Source organism: Halichoeres trimaculatus, unplaced genomic scaffold (assembly GCF_033239565.1).
Source record: "Halichoeres trimaculatus isolate MK-OKI-2021-1 unplaced genomic scaffold, fHalTri1.1 fHalTri1_scaffold_17, whole genome shotgun sequence".
NCBI lineage: Eukaryota > Metazoa > Chordata > Actinopteri > Labriformes > Labridae > Halichoeres > Halichoeres trimaculatus.
Genome location: NW_027437195.1, coordinates 31,118,749 through 31,138,195, shown reverse-complemented (window position 1 = coordinate 31,138,195; position 19,447 = coordinate 31,118,749). Strand labels below are relative to the sequence as shown.

Here is a 19,447-nt window from a genome sequence, read left to right as displayed (position 1 = left end):
TCTTTAAAGATTTTCTCCACCAACCTCTGCCACCACTTTCTTTCATTATTTGAACATACACACATCACTCCGCCAGTGTTTAGCACTATTTTCGAGTGGGGTGTAATGTCGGCTTCTATTAGAACTCTCTATCATACACATATCACTCTGCCTATCTTGAACTTTCTGCCTCATGAAGGGACAGGCTGAGGGTCACGTGCAGCTGGAAAAACGTTTCCACGGCGGTGCTCCTCCTCAGAATTGTCTCCTTGTAATTGTCTTTATCGCAGCAGTTTTTTGGTAAGTAAAAAATATTCTCAAATTTCTGTATCAGCTTGTGGTTTTGCATTCAGGCAATTTCAAAGGCAGGCAGGCTGTGCATACTTAGCTTAGCTTAACCGCCACATTAGCTACCCGCCGTCAAGTTATTTTTGCAACTTCACCTCCATAAGCATCATTATTTGTGGTAATTCCTGCACTGTTGTCCACCTCTTTGGACTGTGAATTCCTCACACAGTTAAAATAACCCCACTGAAATAATCCCCCAACCCGCGAACACATCCACCAAAACGGACACACGTTTGGTGTTGCGCCCCGGACACAGCCATGTTATTATTTTCACCGGAAAGTACAGTGCCCCCTAATGGCGCAGGCCTGAAAATGCCAAAAATTGCATTCATAGGGTACGTATTTGAACGAACTAGTCCTAGGTTTTTTCTCAGATCAGCTCCAAACTTTGCATGTGTATACTAGAGACATTGAAGATTAATAATGATGACTGGATTGTTATAATTTTTTGGGGCGTGGCCAGAAATGATCGCCAAAGTTGACCATTTTGCTGTTTTTTTCACATCTTAATAGCTCTCCTTTACAATGTTGGATTAGGACCAAAATTCACACACAAGTTTACTGTCACATTCTCATTTAATTTCTATCATTACTTGCGTTAACATCAATGCTCCATCGCGCCACCAAGGAGGTCAAAATTTTTGCTCCCCAAGCTACTTTGAGCTACAGCCTTGAAATTTGGTGGGCATAACAATCATGCCAAGACCTACCAAAAACTCTATTATGACCATAGTCAATTCCGAACAGGAAGTTCGCAATTTGCCCGTAAACATCGGATTTTGACAATTTTTAGCCTCAGACGAAATGTAACAATTCCTAGGTTTTTCAGCACATCAATGCAAAACTTGTGCTGTGTTCACTACACCCACTGACAATGATATTTTCCAAATGGATTTCTGCTACATCAGTGGGTGTGGCCACAAATGATGGTCAAAGTTGACCATTTTAACTGTTTCATGAAAAACCTTAATGGCTCTCGGGTTCAATGTTGGATCAGAACCAAAATTCACACACATGTTCACTGTCACAGCCTGATTGTATTTATAGGGCTTTCATTTTAACGTGTTAATTAGATTAATTAATTACAACGCAAATTAACGCGTCATAAAAATTAACGCAGATTAATCTGGATCCCAAACCCGGGAGGCGTTCAAAGACGCACTTATTTTCAAATGTCTAGCATTTACAAACCGTTTGTCCTACATGGAAAAAGTGGTGTTCTCGTCAGATTTTCAAATTTCCGACGGTCCCTGAATGTATCACACCTGAAGTCAGCAACATGCTTTGAACCGGGGGGAAGAGAGAGCGCTGTTAAGGGGACTGCCGTCCACATCTCGTTTATTCACACCTCCTTTTTGAAAATCTACAGAAAATCAACCGTTTACTCTAGCACAATTCTGTAAAAAACAGGTAATTTTACACTCTTTACTGCATCAAACAAGCCCTGAATGATCAATAAATATCTTGTATTTATATCTAAAGAATTCTTTGAAAATTTCCTTCCATCTTCCTGGTGTCATGTTTCAGCTTGGGGCTGCTCTGCACCAATCAGCGACAGTTTGTGTGTTCAGAGCATGTTAAACTGAAAATAAAGTGTTTTATACATAGTTCCTCACAGTTTTTAGCCTTTAGCCCTGGTTCTCCTGACCTCATAGAAGTATAGAAGTTCATATTGCAGTGAAAATTGAGTCCACATCCAGTAAACATGTGAACAGAAGCAAAAAAACGTCCTAAAATTCAAATCAGCTTATCTTAGGTGCAGGACTGTGTAGATTTTGTAAAGATAGAACCATAAAACTTTTTTCATTTGTTCCTTATGCCTCAGGGTACCTAAAAATGTGTTGTTTATATTCCCACCTTATTTCTAAATGTTTTTTAATGTCTTTTAATGTAATTTTAATGTCCTGGAATTCAAATTCTTTATTTTGGGACCTTAAGCAGATATGAGATTAAAATGCAATTAATTAGATTAATTAATTACAAATCCAGTAATTAAATAGATTAATTTTTTTAATCGCCTGACAGCACTAATTTCTATCATTATTTGCGTTAACATTAATGCTCCATAGTGCCACAAAGGGGCTAAAAATTTTTGCCCCTCTGGCTACTTTGAGTTACAGGTCTGAAATTTGGTAGGCATAACAAGCATGCCACAACCTACCAAAAACTCCAAATATGACCGAACAGGAAGTTCGCTATTTATTTTTTTTAACTGCCAAATCTGGAATGCTGTCCACATGTTCATCTACACTCTGCTCTTGGTTTTGAACTTCCTGCACACACTCTAAGCGCTCCAGTTCCTGTTCTGGGCAAAGATTACACCAGGCATCTTCTAAGATAACGTTGTTATCAATAGAATTCTTGATGTCATCTAAATTTGCTGCTGTAACCTCAAACCTGCTCCTATTAGAATCTACGACTGACTTCACTGAATACCTTGAGCCATCTCTAAATCTGACCTGGCCATTTTTATGAAACTCCTGAAATGTTACAAAGTTATGTGGTTTTAGCTGAACATCTTCGCGATATGGAAAAAACAACTGCAAAATGCTCTGACAGAAAGATTCAGGATTTTTTGTAGTACAGCTGCTGGTTGTGTACGGGTTCGTTTGATGACAAAACCACTGTCATTTTTCAGTTTGATCCGACTTTTGGATTTTTCATTTTTGCTTAATACACGATATTCTGAGGCAAAAGATGCCAAACACATGTCGCTAAACTCCCTGTCTTCTGGCCTGTTCTTATAACGATCAACTACACTGGTCATCCACATGTCTTCTGATGTAAGATCCTGTGATGATGCCTTCTGTTTTAACACATTCAAAGGCAAACTCATCCTAAATACATTGTCCCCTGTTGGCACAAATACAACCTTTCTAGAGCATTCCTTTAGATGCATGCTAGGGACTAATCTATAAACAGCTTCCTGTGCACAAACATCTATGTTATGGAGATAAACACTGCCAAGGTTCTTTAAAGCTTCTCGTGCACTAAGATTTTTATCCTTTGAAGCCTCTTTCTGTGCATTACCTAACAATAACCCTATCTCCCTTTCTGCTTTTGATATATATGAAATAATGTACACTATGCAAGCGTACGCATCAACAACATACTGTATGTCTAGGTTGGCATTCCAGCATTTCAGCAGTGGCTTATTATACTGATTTATCCAAACGTCATTGATCTCTCTCTTCAGGACAATATGTGTTTTACGTGCAAATAGTGTGTACGCCTGCTCAAAACCATCCTGATCTGTTCCTACACTGTGAAGCAACTGATCTATACTACTGAATTTACTGCTTTTCTCTTCATCTGCAAGGATTAGCTTTACTGACCTCAAAAGGGCTGATGCCTGCTCCTTAAGTTTTTTTCTCAGCCTCTTTCTTTGCCTGAAAATCACATGGAACTGGAGTGGAGTTCTCTGTCTTCCCTGTCTGACACTGACAAGTGTCTTCTGGATCTTCTTCACTTTTGCGACAGATAAAAGTCCTACCTGATGCTGGCCTAGGAAAATTAAAACGACACTGCCTACTGCCTCCGCCCCCAAAAAAAAGAGGCACACATGAATGGGGTGTCCCTCACCTGTTAAGCTACTATGCATGAATCTATCGATAAATTTAAACCTTTCCAAATAAGATTAAACATTTTTTAAGAAAATAATCAAACAAAACTCACCTGCCAGACGAACCGACTCCTCTTGGACACAGCGGCCTTCCTCCGTTCCACAATGGCCTTCTAATGAAAACAGAAAAGAGGTAATGTTACCATAATGCTTTCACACAATCAAAGAAGTTGTCGCTATTTTGAAACATGTCATAAGACAGAAAGACAGGGACTATGAATATTACCTGCTTGCGCTCGGGAACGGCTGTGGACCTAGTAGGACTGGGCAGATGAGATGGAACAAGCTTTTCCATCTCATCCAACAGGGCAGCGCTAAACCAGACTGGCGTTAGCGGGATGGTACACTCCTTCACAACCTGTGAAATTACAGTGCAGACACAGTTGTTGAACTTAACAGCTCTAAAAAAATATAGTTTATTCATACAGTTAATTAATCAAAAGCAAAACAAACATTATTTAAAACATTTGCAAAGACTATATGCTTGCATTGGGCACAGCAGTTTCCTGCCAATCAATTAAGAATATTAAGTAAGATATAAGCACTACAAAGCTGCTTTCCAACCATCCATTTCTTGGGAACCATACCAGAGGACTGAGCCAGCTCCCCTGATGCCTTCCTCTATGATAAAAGGAAGCACAATTTGTGTTAATTAAACATTCAACTTCTTTTTTTTAAGTTGTATACATTTACAAATCTTTCACAGCAACTGGCTGCAAATTACCTTTCTGCCCTGTTGAACAGTTGTCCACTGTGTGAAGGGGTTTACTGGAGGACGAGGAGGAACAAGTTCACCCCTCACCACAAGTCTAGGTTTCACATGTGGAACAGATAGCTTGGGAAGTGCCTGAACCTGCACTTGGGTGATCTGTGGTACTGGCTTCAGCGTCTAATTTATGGTATAAAAAATCATGTTATTAATAGGCAGAGATAAGATATGATTTCAAAGTTACTGAAAAGGTATTAATGAAATTAATTGAAATTATGAAAAAGCATTGCCTAAAAAATAATCACATTCAATCTGACAAACCATCAATTTTTTCTACACAGAGACAGCTTACATGGTAAGCAGCCTGCTACAGCAGCCGTGCAAGGATTGGCATCCCTGCAATATCAGAGAGGTGAATCTGTTGAAAATAGATCATAAAATTATTAACAACACCTTCAATGCAAAAGATGAACTGTTTTTTGTCAAAATCCAAAGTTCTACTTATACCATCTCTGGCCCACAAGTCAGTCTCTGACAAAAAGTGAAAGTGTTCCACTGCTGGAAAGTACCTCACACCTGAAAAAGTAAAAAAATAAAATTATGAAACATCATATGAAATTCTTCTTTTACTTAAAAAATCATGCTAAACAATAGGGCAAATTCTGTTTTACACAATGCATACCCATTCTAGCAGCGACTCTGTGGTACTGTTGTCTAAGTGCCTCTTGCTTCTCCAGGTTGGAACTGATGCGGGGAGGGAAGTCAAGCACTGCGACCTGAAAAATAAGCCAAAATATTTATACAATTTTTAATTAAGTAATAAAGCTGTCAAAGTTTAATTCTAAAACAATTAAATATGCCATTCAAATTGCTACCAATAATGTGTCAAAACTTACATTGGACCAACGATCCATAGCTGCACACAGAAGCATGGCGAAGTCTGCACTGGTGCTGTCAATGGTCTTGGAGTGGGTGAGGTTGTTGCTGGGTGCCAGAAGGACCACTGCTGCAGGACTTCGAGGAACCACAGCATGGATCAGCTCGATCCTCTCCTCTTGAGCAGCAGCCCCTGGTGTTGACATGATGCCAAAGGAAAACAGTCCCTTTGGCATCTCCACGAAACCATCAACTATGACTCGCAGGTGGGAGTCACCAACTAGAAGAACAAACTGGAACAACAGAACAACAGAAGTATGAGCTTAATTACTACTCAATCAACTTAGAGCAATACATATTTGAAAATTACATCGTATATTAATCTTACCTCCTTGTCAGCAGACTCAGGTGGAATGAGCAATTTGTAACTCTTCCTGGTCAGAGTCGAAATTGGCCATTTCTGCACAGGATGGCGCTGACCAGTGCCCTGACCTATTAAAGACAAAATGAAATTTCACCAAATCAATCACAACAGTCATGAAAATGTAAAAGCTGCAGCTCAATTTCTATGTGCCATAAAATGAAGTTGATAGTTAAAGGAGAAGATTCATAGGTATGCAGCAACAATAATAAATCAAAAACAGAACAAGATATTTTTCCACTTACGTGCTGCTTCTTCTTGTCCTGGACGTCGCCACGAAGGCATGATGTCATTGGTCTGTCGCTCGGCCAGTCGCTGAGCTGCTGCCTGGGAGCGACGCAGTGCCTTTGTTCAAGGCATCTATGACACTTGAAGAAACAGAACAAACATAATTGATCAGTAACAGTATTTACAATATAAATTTTGAACAGCTGTATTATTAAATTATATAAATACACAAAAATGAGAGCATCAACATAACTAACCTTGCAAAGGCACTCAATCCAGATGTCAAAAATGTGACCGAGTGGGACTTTCTGCTGAAAGCAGCTGAAAAAGGAGAGAAATGCAGAATTTTACAATCCATATTGTTAAACAGCCAATATCACTCAGCACACAGTTTAGGAATTTTCATTTGACAGTCATAGTCAATGAAAGTGAATTCTAGAACTTAGATGTACTGCCTGATTTAACTACTGTACCACAAGGCCCTTCTCCATTTTTTCATAGTCTTTGTCCACAGTAATATAAAGGCTGGTACTTGTGACAAAGAAAACAAAATAAAGAAATAATTTAATCAAAAGAACTGGCTCACTACATGTGAAAGTACATGAAGTAAATGTCAAAAAATGCAAGCACACAATCTGTTAACATGCATGTGTTTTGTTTTATGTTACACACAAATACAGATTAAACACTTTACAAAAACCACAATTTAGAACAGGAAGACACTGCTGTGGCTGACGATTGTCTGTGTTTAAGATAGATGAGGGGCTCACAGTAGCACACACTGACAATTCAAGAAATCAAAACATGCTTTAGCATCAGCTTCTCCAAACACCAGAAAAATCACAAAAATTGTGGTCTATAACTCACCACAGAGGTCTAAAAACTTACTAAATGTAGCAACAAAAGGACCAGGTTGTCAATGCTTAGTCCCAATATTTTAACCCCTTTCTTATTGCTGTCATCGGCGCTCACAGTAAAATATTACTGCCCACAGGTAGGAGAATAATACAGTGCCACAACAAATCCTCTGTCTTGCTTGCTCCCCATATACACAACACCACACCATCCCACAAGTCTATGGCTTTAAGTCTTCACTTCGCATTGTGCAAGCTTATAATTGGAGCTCTTTACACACTCCAAATTCAGTTGTCCAACAACAAAAATGAAAAACATGAAGCACACGTACCCCGAACCAAGACAGGGAAATGAAACAGTTTATACATTTTCAATTTATTGTTCCATCCCTCCCCACAATCATCCAAGGCATGAAGAAAAGCAAAACAATGACATTACCACAAACCATTACCTATATAGCCTAATGTCAAGGATCGAGTATTAATCATGAGAGATCATTTCTCTCAAAGCCTTTGCGTGTTCAGAAACAGAAGCTTCATAAAAAAAATACTTTAAGCTACAATTCTACTTTGGGGGCTCTCTTACCCGTCCAACAGTTAAACAAAGGCTCCCTCTCAGTATTAACACAAACTCTTACATCCTCCACTCCTTTGTGTCAAAACATCTCCACTAGCTTTATTACAAAAACACACAATCTGCCTTCCAAAACCATTCATATGAGACAGCACCTCACAATATCTTAATACCTCATCTACCGATCAACTGGAAACATAAATGCACTCCGTTGGACTTCTGCCTCCAAAAGTTAAACACACATTGCTTAAGAGTTGTACATAGCTCTTTTCTATTTTGAATTCACTGGAAACACTCAAGCCCTCTGTTGTAAAACTTAATTACTAAACAACACAGAAAACTAAAGTGACTAAAACAGACAATAAAATTCTTCTACAAAATGTTAATCCTTCAACATGGTATTTTGCACTCCCCAAACTTTCTTTTTTTTTCTACCATTTTGGCTGTATCAATGCTGTTGGGCTGAAATTTTCCAAAGATCTGTGTTATCATTACTATTTGTTTTTCTACTTCAGCCCCTAAAATATAGAAAAAATAAACTGTGTTCTTATAAACTATTTGTCTTCACGACAGTGCCCAAATGAGCCCCATTGTCCACAGACAGTGGTCAGCGGTGTCTGGCTGATTTAAGTACTCACTTTTGAGATGATAAGTACAGGGTATAATAGGCTATCCAAATAGATTGTTCCAAGGCTATAGGTGGGGACAGCTGCTGCATTGTCCAAACAGGTGACAATTGTAGGAATGAGTGGATGTGAGCTATTGCCTTTTTAGGATAATGACAACAGATTAGACTTTGCAGACAGTATTCTGTAAGTTTGGTTCAAGAATTATGCTTATAAAGCTTACTTACTTATTTTATCAACTTATTTTTTCCAATTCAGAGTGCTACCAGCAAAGACAGCTGTTCTATACACTGTGCAAGATGTACTTAATGCCATTATGAATGGGGACAGTGACTTTGGAATTAACTCATACAAGAATTCAAGTGATAAGTAACAGATGTACATGGCCTTGAAGCTCAAAAACAAAATCTACTGCCCGCTGACTGTGCACCTCATGACTACATTCACACTGCAGCCCTTAATGCTTAATTCTGATTTATTGCTCAAATCTGATTTTTGTGTTTGGCTGTTCACAGTACACCTGTAAATGTGGCCTGACTGCAGACTGTGATGTGAACAGCTCACGCTTCAGAAGTGATACGCATGCTCAGATTACATTAATGACATCTCGCACAGCACGGTGTGATGAGGAGCAACAAACACAGAGGAGCACAAAACTGTGCTTCACAATTCTGGAAAGTATGCTTCCATAACGCAAAACCTGATGTTACAGCAGCTCACCTAGAGTGACCTCTTATTACAGTAGTTATGGCTGTATTCTATTACTTATAAACCTAAAGATGGATGCTCTCTCCTGCACCGGGGTCTCTCCTGCCGACCCTGCTGACGAAGGATCGCTGCTAGAGAGCCAAACATCTCAGAGCCATAGTGCGCTGAACAGGTGAACAAAGAGACAAAATCTTACTTTTGTCATCTGTTCTGATGTTTCATTGTTTGTCTGAGGGCAGATCAGACAGTTGCAGACGGATCTCTAACTGACCCTGTCTCGTAGGAAAGTACAGCAGCGCCCTAATACACACAGATGAGATGGACAGTAGCGGATCATCGGTGTCTCTGCGTCCTGTAAACTCTTATTTTAGCCTGATTAATCTATTAGAAAGTCAGTGCAGTGTTCATAAACTAAGTTTATTTGATACCATAATACAAATGTAGGCTTCACTCACCTTTATTGTTTATTCTGTGTGTAATGGAGACGCCAGTCGATCGCCCCAGTGCTCTCTCACTTTTTCTCATCACTCATCCATTTATGCATCATTTAATCAAGCTTGTAGCTGGTGAATAACTTAAACTCTGTATTTTACAAAAAAAATGCATACACTTTGTAATGTTCATGTCTATATTAACCTCTAATTATGTTCTGTCCATGAAGTGACTTTGAAAACATTTGTCCTGAGGTAAACTGCTGCTGAAGAATGACATCAAAGTCTCATTAAATGCAACCTGGCTGTTCAGACCGCGGTCGCCAGGAGCGTTTCTTGGGTCTGTGAACATTGGGGGCTGAGCCCAGATCCTATAGGGAATTTTAGGGGATCCTACCCTGGACAAATGGTCCATCTCTATGCTTTCTTTAGCCCTGTTGCGCCTTGTCTACAGCCTGGTACTGCCAAAATGTTCTTAAGAATGTGTCAAAATTAAATTATGTTATACTGATAGTACAGGAGGATGCACGTACAGATAACACAGGAATTCATGCCAAAAATAGATTTTTTGGGAAATATTTTCACTGAAGCCTTATCATATTCCCCCTCATTTAAAAAAATATTTAAAAAATAATAATTGTAAGAGTTTACATGATCTGCAATTTTAATTTGCTTTTGTTTTGTTTTGTTTTGTTTTGACACACCAGGCCATTAAAAAATCTTGAGTGATGATGCCCACGGACTATATTAGAAGCCATATTTCTCCCAAAAAAGCACAACACATAAGTATATTTATTTAAGATTTAAATAAGATTTATTTAAAATTCATTATACCTACTACAGTAAGTGAATAAGTATACCATAGTATTAAACTTCTCTCACAAACTGTGAGTGAGTGATTGAGTAAAAATGCTCCCAAGTGGAATGTTTAAATAAAAATCAAACAGTATAAAAAATAATATATTAACAAAAACACTCAAAAGATCAATAGTGATGATTATTAAAACACATTTTTCTTTTAATATATTTTAGCAACTCTGCTGTTAGGCTTATTTTAAATCAAGGCTCTACACAAACTTTTTCACTGGGAGCACTGGTGCCACCAACTTTCTCAGTTGTTCGCACCAGCACATGATTTGGTCGCACTCTTTATTTATTTATTAATTTATTTATATGGGTGCAGTAACTCTAGATATAATTTCCCTAAATATTTTACTGGAAATATGAAGTGACTGCAAAAAGCACTACTTGACAAAACATGTTATATCTTTTATGTTACTTTAAAAGAAGACAACAAAAAAGCTTCTTAAATAAAAGAAAACACTACAACAGACATGCCTGTGTTAACATATCAGGGATATTATAGTGACGTCTGCTGTTCAGACTGTCAGAAACAAATCAGATACAGGTCACCTTTGAGCCTAAAAATCACATTCAGATCACTTTTCACTGCAGTGTGAACGTAGCCTATGTGGACATTGAGCTGCATATTACCAAGCATTCCATCCCTGTGAAAAATGTCTGAAAAGGCCATTTGTCAGTGTTAACACAGATTTTTTCTGGTCCACACATCATGAGGGCGACTGTGGCTCATTGGTAGAGTAATTGCCTCTCAATCGGAGGGTCGGGGGTTCAATTCCAGCTCCTTCAGACACAAGGCAAAGTGTCCTTGATCTAGACTCTGAACCCTGAATTGCTCCCACTGTTGGTCAGTTGTGTGTGGATGTGTGTGATGCTATATAAGTAAGGATTAAACAACGAGGAAGCATGCATTAGACCGTTCTAAGGCAGGACGTGGAGTGGGAACACCACGACGCGCAGCGGAGTGGCGTTACTCCGCGGAGTTGAAATGTGTGTGACGTGTTGCGATGGTAACGCGCACAGCGGAGTGATACAATGGTGATTTAACTTGCCGAACTAACTGTCAACTGGCGTGCATTAGACCAATCTAATGCACGCCAGTTGACATTGGAATTCTCACTGACCATGGTATAAAAACTGATAATTTACAATAGGAAATCTACCATCAGCGTGTGAATGTAATATGTATGGGTGAATGACAGAAGGGCTCTAATTTTGTGGTGCAGCGCAACGGACGCAAGCCTGGCTCACCCCGCGCCTTCCAAGTTGACCATTTTTGACTGCTTCATTAAAATCTTAATATTTACTAGTACAGTGTTGGATCAGGGCCAGAAGGCACACAGAGGTTCAGTGTTACAGCCTGAGTACATTTCTATCACTGGTTGCACAAACATTAATGCCCCAGAGCGCCACCCAGGGGCTTAAGTAGCTATGGGCATCAAAAGTTTTGGGCTTAACCTTCATGCCTAGACCTATGGCTTTTGGCTGAGCCACAATGTGTTGCTCATGTGGCGGCTAGGACGTGCTCCGATTGGCAGGCATTGGGCAGGCACATGTGGCAGCTGGGACACGCTCCGACTGGCACGCACAGGGCGAGGGCCCGTTCAACGCTGCTCGCAGCTTTAATTATTATTATTTTTGTCACCCAGCTCCACTCAGATTCTCCCAGAATCTCTCACAGTCTCTACTGCACAGACTCTGGCTGCACAACTGCTGCCAATGGCTGCGCCTGTGACGGGGGAGTTTTAGCTTCAAAACAGCAGTAAAACGACTGAAACCTTAGAGGTAGGGTCTGCTGGAGTTTTGAAAAGGCATCATTCAAACTGGGCTCCTCCTCTTTGGATCAGAACCAGCAGCAGCGCATGCCCACAGCCTCTGACCAAAGCTACTTAAACACACTCTTTAGCCCAGCAATCACCTGTAGCATCACGTTTCTATGTGGGAGAGATTTGAGAGCCATACACTTGACTTAGCATGTTAGCACAAGCTAATCACAGGTATTTGACACATACGTGGTTAGCTAAAAGCTAACTCATGTCACTTTTCATCCACCACCTCCAACCACGAGAGCATGTGATATTTGACACATGCAATTTAAGGGATTATCAACAAACAATCCAATATTAAAGCTGCAAGCAGGGTTAGACAGGTCCTCGGGCTCCTGCTGGAACCCCAGGCGGTCTGTCATACCTGTTTTCCCTCCAAGATATTACCTCCACAGTTATGGTTACATCCTTTTCTGTCCCTCTTAGTGCTATAACAGTTGATACCATGTATCATTTTCTCTGCTGAGTCACATGACCAGCTGCATGGAACCCCTAATCACTGTGGGACATCATCACGGAACTGGGAGGATTGAAATTCACAAAAGTTCAGAAACAACTTGACATTTGTAGGAAATTTTGTCAGGAATCCCTTTGTGTCATTTTTAAAGCTGTACAAGTTTTACTTTTTTTTGTCTCAAGGCCCAAATGTGGCAACCTGCACATCCGAAAAGTGTTTTCCCCATCTGTTTATATTGAGGGAGCTGAGAGCGTTTACCAACTTTGAAGGTTCACTATTCGAAAAACAGGTCCGAAACGTCAAAGTCCCGCACATCTTTTGTAGAGTAGGGTCTAATCTGTCATTTGAGTACATTTCAAGCCCATACCACTTATGGTTTCGGAGGAGATTATTTTGGCAGAAAGGTTAAAAATGTGGCAAAATCTTGTTTCGAAAGGCAAATTGCCATTTTCCTGTGAGATAGGTGAACCCCCCCCCCCCTTCTCTTGTGTGTCTCAATGAGACGAACATTTTGGAGCTGGTTTCATCTCTCTACCATATTCATAGCCCTGTTAGAGCCTTTTTAGTGTTTTTTGAGTGCCTAGGTGGCGCTAGAGAACATATTATGCTGATTATGGGACGTCGGGGGTCATAGCTAGTATCATATTGAAATTTTTGGCACACATAATGTGCGTGCCAAAAATTTGCTAAGTTTTTGAGAAAACAGATGATGGAGAGGAAATAAAAAATAAAAAATAAAAATGAATAAAAAAATCAAAAAGCTGAACATGTTTAAATCCTGAGCCACAAAACTTTGCTCACAAACATTAAAAAAATAATCACGAGATGGTGAGGACCTTGTCAGGCAGGTGCCACTAAACACACGTTTAAATGGAATGGGGCTGCATTGCTGCAGCCCCATTCCATCTCCACCCACCTCTCCTTTTTTCTTTTTTTTTTTAAATTCCTCTCTCTCTCTCTCCTTTCTTGAATTTTTTTCACTGCTCATTTATCCAAGAGACCTGGCACTTTAAATATCAACTTCAGCACTTTAATTAATAACTCTAGCACTTTATACTCAACTCCAGCACTTATCTGTCTAAATCTAGCACTTTAACATCTGCCACTGACCACCTGTGTACAATAAAAACTATGATTGTAATGTATTGTAAAATGTTTTATTATGATAATGTTTCTCTGTTCTTTATTTTCTTTAAAAAGAAACAAAACAAGAAGAACAGAACCCTTTAAATATTATACTTGTATTTTATTTTATTTTTTAAACCTGTTTGTTTTTATATTTTAGCTGGGGGGGCTACAAATGGAAATTAGCTTGGTATCTAGATTTGGGTACAATTATATTTTATTTTTTTAAAGTGTGTATGAATGTACATTGTCCCTCCTTATCAAACAAACTAAATTGAATTGAATTGAAAAACACATAAATATGAATAAAATTGCACTTAACGTACCATTTCTGGACATTTTCTTAAACTTTTCTATCTTTTCTCTGTTTGTTTTCACCAAACTTTCAGAGTTATTACCCCTTTATCAAGTAACTGAAGTTTCACAGAACGGGTCCAGTTTGGACTGAGAGGTCTCGACGTGTGATGAAAACTGATTGTGCATTCATGAAAGTGAAGGATGAAACAGAAGTGGCTGTGTGAGGAGAAGTGATTGCTGCTGAGAGCGTTGGTTGATTTTAGATAACAGTAAAAACCCATTAAAAAAAGAGATGGTCCTCTCTGAAGGTTCTGGATTCAACCCGTCTGTTCAGATCCATTCCCCGACCGCAGCAGCCCGGCTCTCCTCAGAGCCCTGTCCACATTGGGGATCAGTTTTTCCTGGAAGTCCCACAGACGTTTGTCCTCCCTGAGATCCTCCGGCCTTGGGATCTCATAGTTTTTCACGTGAACCATCCTGCAGACATTTCGGGGGACTTTGACTGTGCCTCCAGAAAACTTGAGGGGTCGGTGCACGGCAACCTGCTCCACCAACCTTTGAGACACACACACACACACACAAACATTTACATAAACATTAAACCCAACTTGTAACCAGGGATTGAGACTGAGTTTGGTACTTTTATATGTAACAACTGAATTCTGTCAGTACAGCAGAGTACCGATCCACATAAATCAAATAGTACCATGTTTGAGTACCTGAACCCATCCTTGTGACTATGAAGGAGTGGGGGTAAAGGTGATTCTCCATGCTGGACATGAATACAGTATTTCAAGTTTATAAAGTGAGAAATATGTTAAATGGAAAATTTTGACATTTTGTTATAAAAAATCAATTTAACTCCATAAAGACAGAATACTACAGAAAATTGGGACCTTTGAGTATTGATACTGATTCTCAGGCACCAGGCATCTGTACCGTATCGTTTCAAATGTGAAAGGTTCTCATCCCTAATGTTACCTGGGCTGAATGATCATCTTGAAAGGGATGCCGCCTGGTATGATTAATTTGGAGATATGCTCCAGGATGTTGAGCCCCGGCAGCCCGTCCCACTGAGGGAGACGAAACCTCCCGCTGGGCTCTGAGTATTGCCCTGGGAACACATGGTTCTGGATGAAGAACACACCTGTCTGAGTGTGGCACAGCAGAGAGGATGGACGTTAACGGAAGAAGAGATTTTCATACCGTCAGGTACTTCAGGGTCGAAGCCGCCTACCTCTGGGTGCTGCTGCTGAAGCACATCCATCAGAGACACCAAGCTGTCGTATTTGTACGGCATGATGATTTCATCGATGTCGTTCAACAGGACGTAACGGGACCGCTCCATGGATCTGTACACACATTCGTTCATGGTGGTCAGCTGACCGAAGAAATGCAGCTGTCCCCTGTGCCGAGAGGGGACCCAGCCAATCGAGGGTTTCAGAAACATGTCGATGGGCCAAGGAACCACCTCCACAAAGCCCGTCTGGCTGTAGCTCTTCAACAGGCGATCCAGTTCTGGACCACAGGAGGTGTTGTAGATCACCACCCTGTCCACGCCCAGCAGCCTGGAGGAAGACAACACAAAAAAACAAGAGTTTGACAGACTTTCCCCAGACTCGGAAGCTGTCATCTATATACTATATGCTTAGGTAACGGGTGCCAGCCTGGGGGAGGGGGGGTTTCAGGGTTCTTTTCCTTTTTTTTACTTTCCTTCTGTTGTTGTTGTTTATGTTTAAATTTCAATCTGTGACTTTACTGTGAAGAAAACCAATAAAACAGATTGTTTAAAAAAAAAAAAAAAGAAAAAAAAAAAAAGATCTCCGAAACCATAGGTGGTATCGGCTTGAAAATTGCTGAGATAACAGACTAGACACTACTTTACAAAAGTTGTTTGAGATTTTGATGTTTCGGACCCAGTTTTCGAATGTCGAGCCCTCTCAGCTCCCTCCATTAGAATACATGGGAGAGCACTTTCCAGCTTTAAGTAAGCTGCTGCTTTTGGGCCTCTACACAAAAAAGTAAAAGTTGTACACCTTAAAAAATTACAGGAATGGATTCCTGACAAAACTTCCTGCAAAAGTATGTTATTTTTACAGCTATTTCTTCCAATTTGTGCCCTCTATGAGGAGTTGTTTCCAAAACTTTTGTGAATTCAACTCTTCACAGAGCAGCAGTGATGATGTCACACACTGATTAGGAGTTCTGTGATGATGTCACACACTGATTAGGAGTTCCGTGCCGCTGGTCATGTGACTGAGCAGGGGAAATAACACATGATACAACTGTTATACCTCTAGGAGGGTCAGAAAGGGATGAAACCCCAACAGTGGAGGTCAAACTGGCTTGAGGGACCGGTGAGAGCGCGAGGACCTGTCCAACGCTGCTTGCAGCTTTAATTGATTCTGAAGCAGCTGCTTTGGCTCAGGTGTCAGACCCAGTGAAAGATCCCAGTAAAATGTTGAACATCGTGTTTTTTTTGGAGTGTGACAGAGGCAGAGACAGAGGCAGCTCCATCAGAGGAGCTCCAATCAGAGCTTAGAGCTCTTCCCAGCCCTGCAGCTTGTTGCTGACCTGTACATCTCCAGCGTCTGAGCGTACTGCAGCACGTTGTTGTACCCTCCAAACAGGTTGGAGATGCAGACGGTGAAGTTAAACTGCATCCTCTCCTCCTCCTCCCCCCTGCTCCTCTGGTTTCTGATGGGGAGCCAGATCTGGTTTACCACCTTCGGTCTTTCTGGTTCAGTCTGCAGGGTGACGTGTGAAGCGTTGCAGCCATCAGGAACCAGACACATGACCAGGGTGGTGCCGAAGGCATAGCCAAAGTTTTGAGAAAGTTGTAAAATCTTTGCCACCTGTGTCTTTGATAGTTGTCCCTCACAGCAGAACAGACAGTACAGAGGTCTGATGGAGTTTCTCTTGAAAATGCTGATGATCCTGACGTCAAATCCTTTCACTCTCCGGTCCTTGAAGGCCGACACCAGGAAGTGCTTTGTGGAGTTCAGGGGGGTGATGGTGTTCACGGCCGTCCAAACGGGGCAAACCTTCGGACGCACCTTCGGAAAGGGGCTGTACATATCAGGCGTTCTCTTGACGATAAAAAGGATGACAATGGTAGCTACGACGAAGAAGAGTGTGAATGTTTTTTTGAAATGTGATGTCATGATCATCCAGAGCAGGAGGAGGAGAAGGAGAAAGAGGAGGAGGAGTCTCAACCTGTGGCAGAGTAAAGAAAAAAGCAGGGTTACTGCAGAGCAATCCACAGGTACAGACAGTCTGGACACCACAGTCTGAATGGAATAATATGGTTTAGTTAAAGACCTGATTTAAAAAACAAATCTGATCCAGTTTCCGCCTCAGCTTTGCCTAATGTCCTGGACTGGTTCACATATGAGGGGTGCAGGGTCACAACCAAAGCCTGTACACAGAATGGACAGCATCCATCCATCCAGTGGCGGACTGGGACTGAAAAACAGCCCAGGACTTTAACTCGGCCCAGCCCAAACAACGGAACCCCCCCCTGACAGCACCGGCCGACGTCATGCAAAACTGGCCATTGCACCGGCCGGTGCTGTGCCGGGGGGGGACCCCAAACGGGCAGAACCGGCCGTTGACAGACCAGCAACACCCCCTCCCCCCAGCACCGGCAGTCATCGGTCAGCACCGACTGGCAGCCGACTGGCAGCACCAGCTGTTCTGGACTTCTCCAGGATGTCCAGATGGCCAGTCCAACCCTGCATCCATCCATCCAATATTCTGTCGCTTATCTGGGGTCAGGTTGCGGGGGCAGCAGCCTCAGCAGGGAAGCCCAGACTTCCCTCTCCATAGCTACTTCGTCCAGCTCTTCTCGGGGGATCCCGTGACGCCCCCAGGCCAGCTGAGAGATGTAGTCTCTCCAGCGTGTCTTGGGTCTGCCCTGGGGTCTCCTCCCGGTGGGACGTGCCCTGAACACCTCGCCAGGGAGGCGTCCGGGAGGCATCCTCATCAGATGCCCGAGCCACCTCATCTGGCTCCTCTCAATGCGGAGGAGCAGCGGCTCTACTCCGAGCTCCTCCCGGATAGCCGAGCTTCTCACCCTATCTCTAAGGGAGAGCCCGGCCACCCTACAAAGGAAGCTCATTTCGGCCGCTTGTACCTGCCATCTTGTTCTTTCGGTCACTACCCAAAGCTCATGACCATAGGTGAGGGTGGGAATGAAGATCGGCCGGTAAACAGAGAGCTTCGCCTTTTGGCTCAGCTCCCTCTTCATCACGTCAGACCTGTGCAGAGTCCGCATTACTGCAGACGCTGCATCGATCCGCCTGTCGACCTCTCGCTCCATCCTTCCCTCACTCGTGAGCAAGACCCCGAGATACTTAAACTCCTCCACTTGGGGCAGGATCTCATCCCCAACCCGGAGAAGGCACTCCTCCCTTTTCTGGTTGAGGACCATGGACTCGGATTTGGAGGTGCTGATTCTTATCCCAGCCGCTTCACACTGGGCTGCGAACCGATCCAGAGAGAGTTGAAGGTCACGGCTTGATGAAGCCAACAGGACCACATCATCTGCAAAAAGCAGTGATCCAATCCTGAGGTCACCAAACCAGACCCCCTCGACACCCTGGCTGCGCCTAGAAATTCTGTCCATAAAAGTTATGAACAGAATCGGTGACGAAGGGCAGCCCTGGCGGAGTCCAACCCTCACTGGAAACGAGTCTGACTTACTGCCAGCAATGCGGACCAAGCTCTGGTACCGGTCGTACAGGGAACGGACGGCTCGTAACAAGCAGCCCGACACCTCATACTCCTGGAGAACCCCCCACAGGACTCGGGACACGGTCAGATGCCTTCTCCAAGTCCACAAGACACATGTGGACAGGTCAGGCAAACTCCCCTGCACCCTCGAGGACCCTGCTGAGAAAACCCCCACAAATTATACAACAAAACGTGCGGTTTGGCACATAGAGCACTTCATCACAAAATGGCCAACTGTTGGATAAAGTAAGCACCAGCAACCCATTTACTCCAATTTGAATTCCTGAGGGTTTTCTCAGAGATCAGTGGAAATTCGCTCATTTGTCTCTGGCCATCACAGGCACATTTCTGGGTCTACAGACAGAGAGAAGCATTTTGGATTTTTTACTTAAAAAGCTTTTATCCAAAGGGAATAAACGAGGACTTTTCAATGAATGACTTTTTGTAGCCAATTATTTAAATGTGGCTTTATTATCTGTAAAAAGTATACTACTACATAACTTTATTATTATAATCACTGTAATTACTATTATTATTATTTCTAATCATATTATGAACCTGAACCTGTTTTGTGAATCACTTTTTAGCCCTTTTCTTCCAAAGCACTTTGTTTATAGCCTGTAATATATTTTTGTTTTTTATTTGTCTTCTCAAGTCACTTTAGCATTTTAACCTTCAAGTTTTATTTCCAAGTATTGTTTGTTTAAAATTAATCTTGCATTATTGTAATGTATTTATATATTGACGTGTGCTGCTGACCTCTTAGCCAGG

At 41.7% G+C, this 19,447-nt stretch overlaps 2 protein-coding genes across 2 annotated transcripts; both read right to left on the bottom strand.

Moving 5' to 3' along the window:
- Window positions 1-3,686: 3,686 nt before the first annotated feature.
- LOC141806124 (uncharacterized) lies at window positions 3,687-6,240 on the bottom strand. Its single transcript, XM_074691390.1, has 9 exons — window positions 6,201-6,240; window positions 5,923-6,026; window positions 5,555-5,827; window positions 5,341-5,434; window positions 4,674-4,717; window positions 4,514-4,570; window positions 4,176-4,307; window positions 4,003-4,062; window positions 3,687-3,716 (listed from the first exon to the last, which is right to left on the bottom strand). The coding sequence occupies exons 1-9, from the start codon at window positions 6,238-6,240 to the stop codon at window positions 3,687-3,689; spliced, it is 834 nt and encodes a 277-aa protein (XP_074547491.1).
- Window positions 6,241-13,810: 7,570 nt separating this feature from the next.
- Window positions 13,811-17,149, bottom strand: LOC141806609 (uncharacterized). Its single transcript, XM_074692217.1, has 4 exons — window positions 16,517-17,149; window positions 15,180-15,510; window positions 14,924-15,093; window positions 13,811-14,497 (listed from the first exon to the last, which is right to left on the bottom strand). Exons 1-4 carry the CDS (start codon window positions 17,110-17,112, stop codon window positions 14,260-14,262), a joined length of 1,335 nt encoding a protein of 444 aa, XP_074548318.1. The 5' UTR covers window positions 17,113-17,149; the 3' UTR covers window positions 13,811-14,259.
- Window positions 17,150-19,447: the final 2,298 nt, after the last annotated feature.

Excerpts from the sequence above, each read along its gene's own strand:
- LOC141806124 (XM_074691390.1), bottom strand. The coding sequence starts at position 6,240 with ATGCCTTCGTGGCGACGTCCAGGACAAGAAGAAGCAGCAC. Across the intron at positions 4,063-4,175 it reads CCGTTCCCGAGCGCAAGCAG|AAGGCCATTGTGGAACGGAG; the intron begins GTAATATTCATA and ends TGTTTTCATTAG. Across the intron at positions 3,717-4,002 it reads GGAGTCGGTTCGTCTGGCAG|GCAAAGAAAGAGGCTGAGAA; the intron begins GTGAGTTTTGTT and ends TGTGATTTTCAG.
- LOC141806609 (XM_074692217.1), bottom strand. The coding sequence starts at position 17,112 with ATGATCATGACATCACATTTCAAAAAAACATTCACACTCTTCTTCGTC. Across the intron at positions 15,511-16,516 it reads CAGACGCTGGAGATGTACAG|GCTGCTGGGCGTGGACAGGG; the intron begins GTCAGCAACAAG and ends GTCTTCCTCCAG. Across the intron at positions 15,094-15,179 it reads TTCAGCAGCAGCACCCAGAG|ACAGGTGTGTTCTTCATCCA; the intron begins GTAGGCGGCTTC and ends TGCCACACTCAG.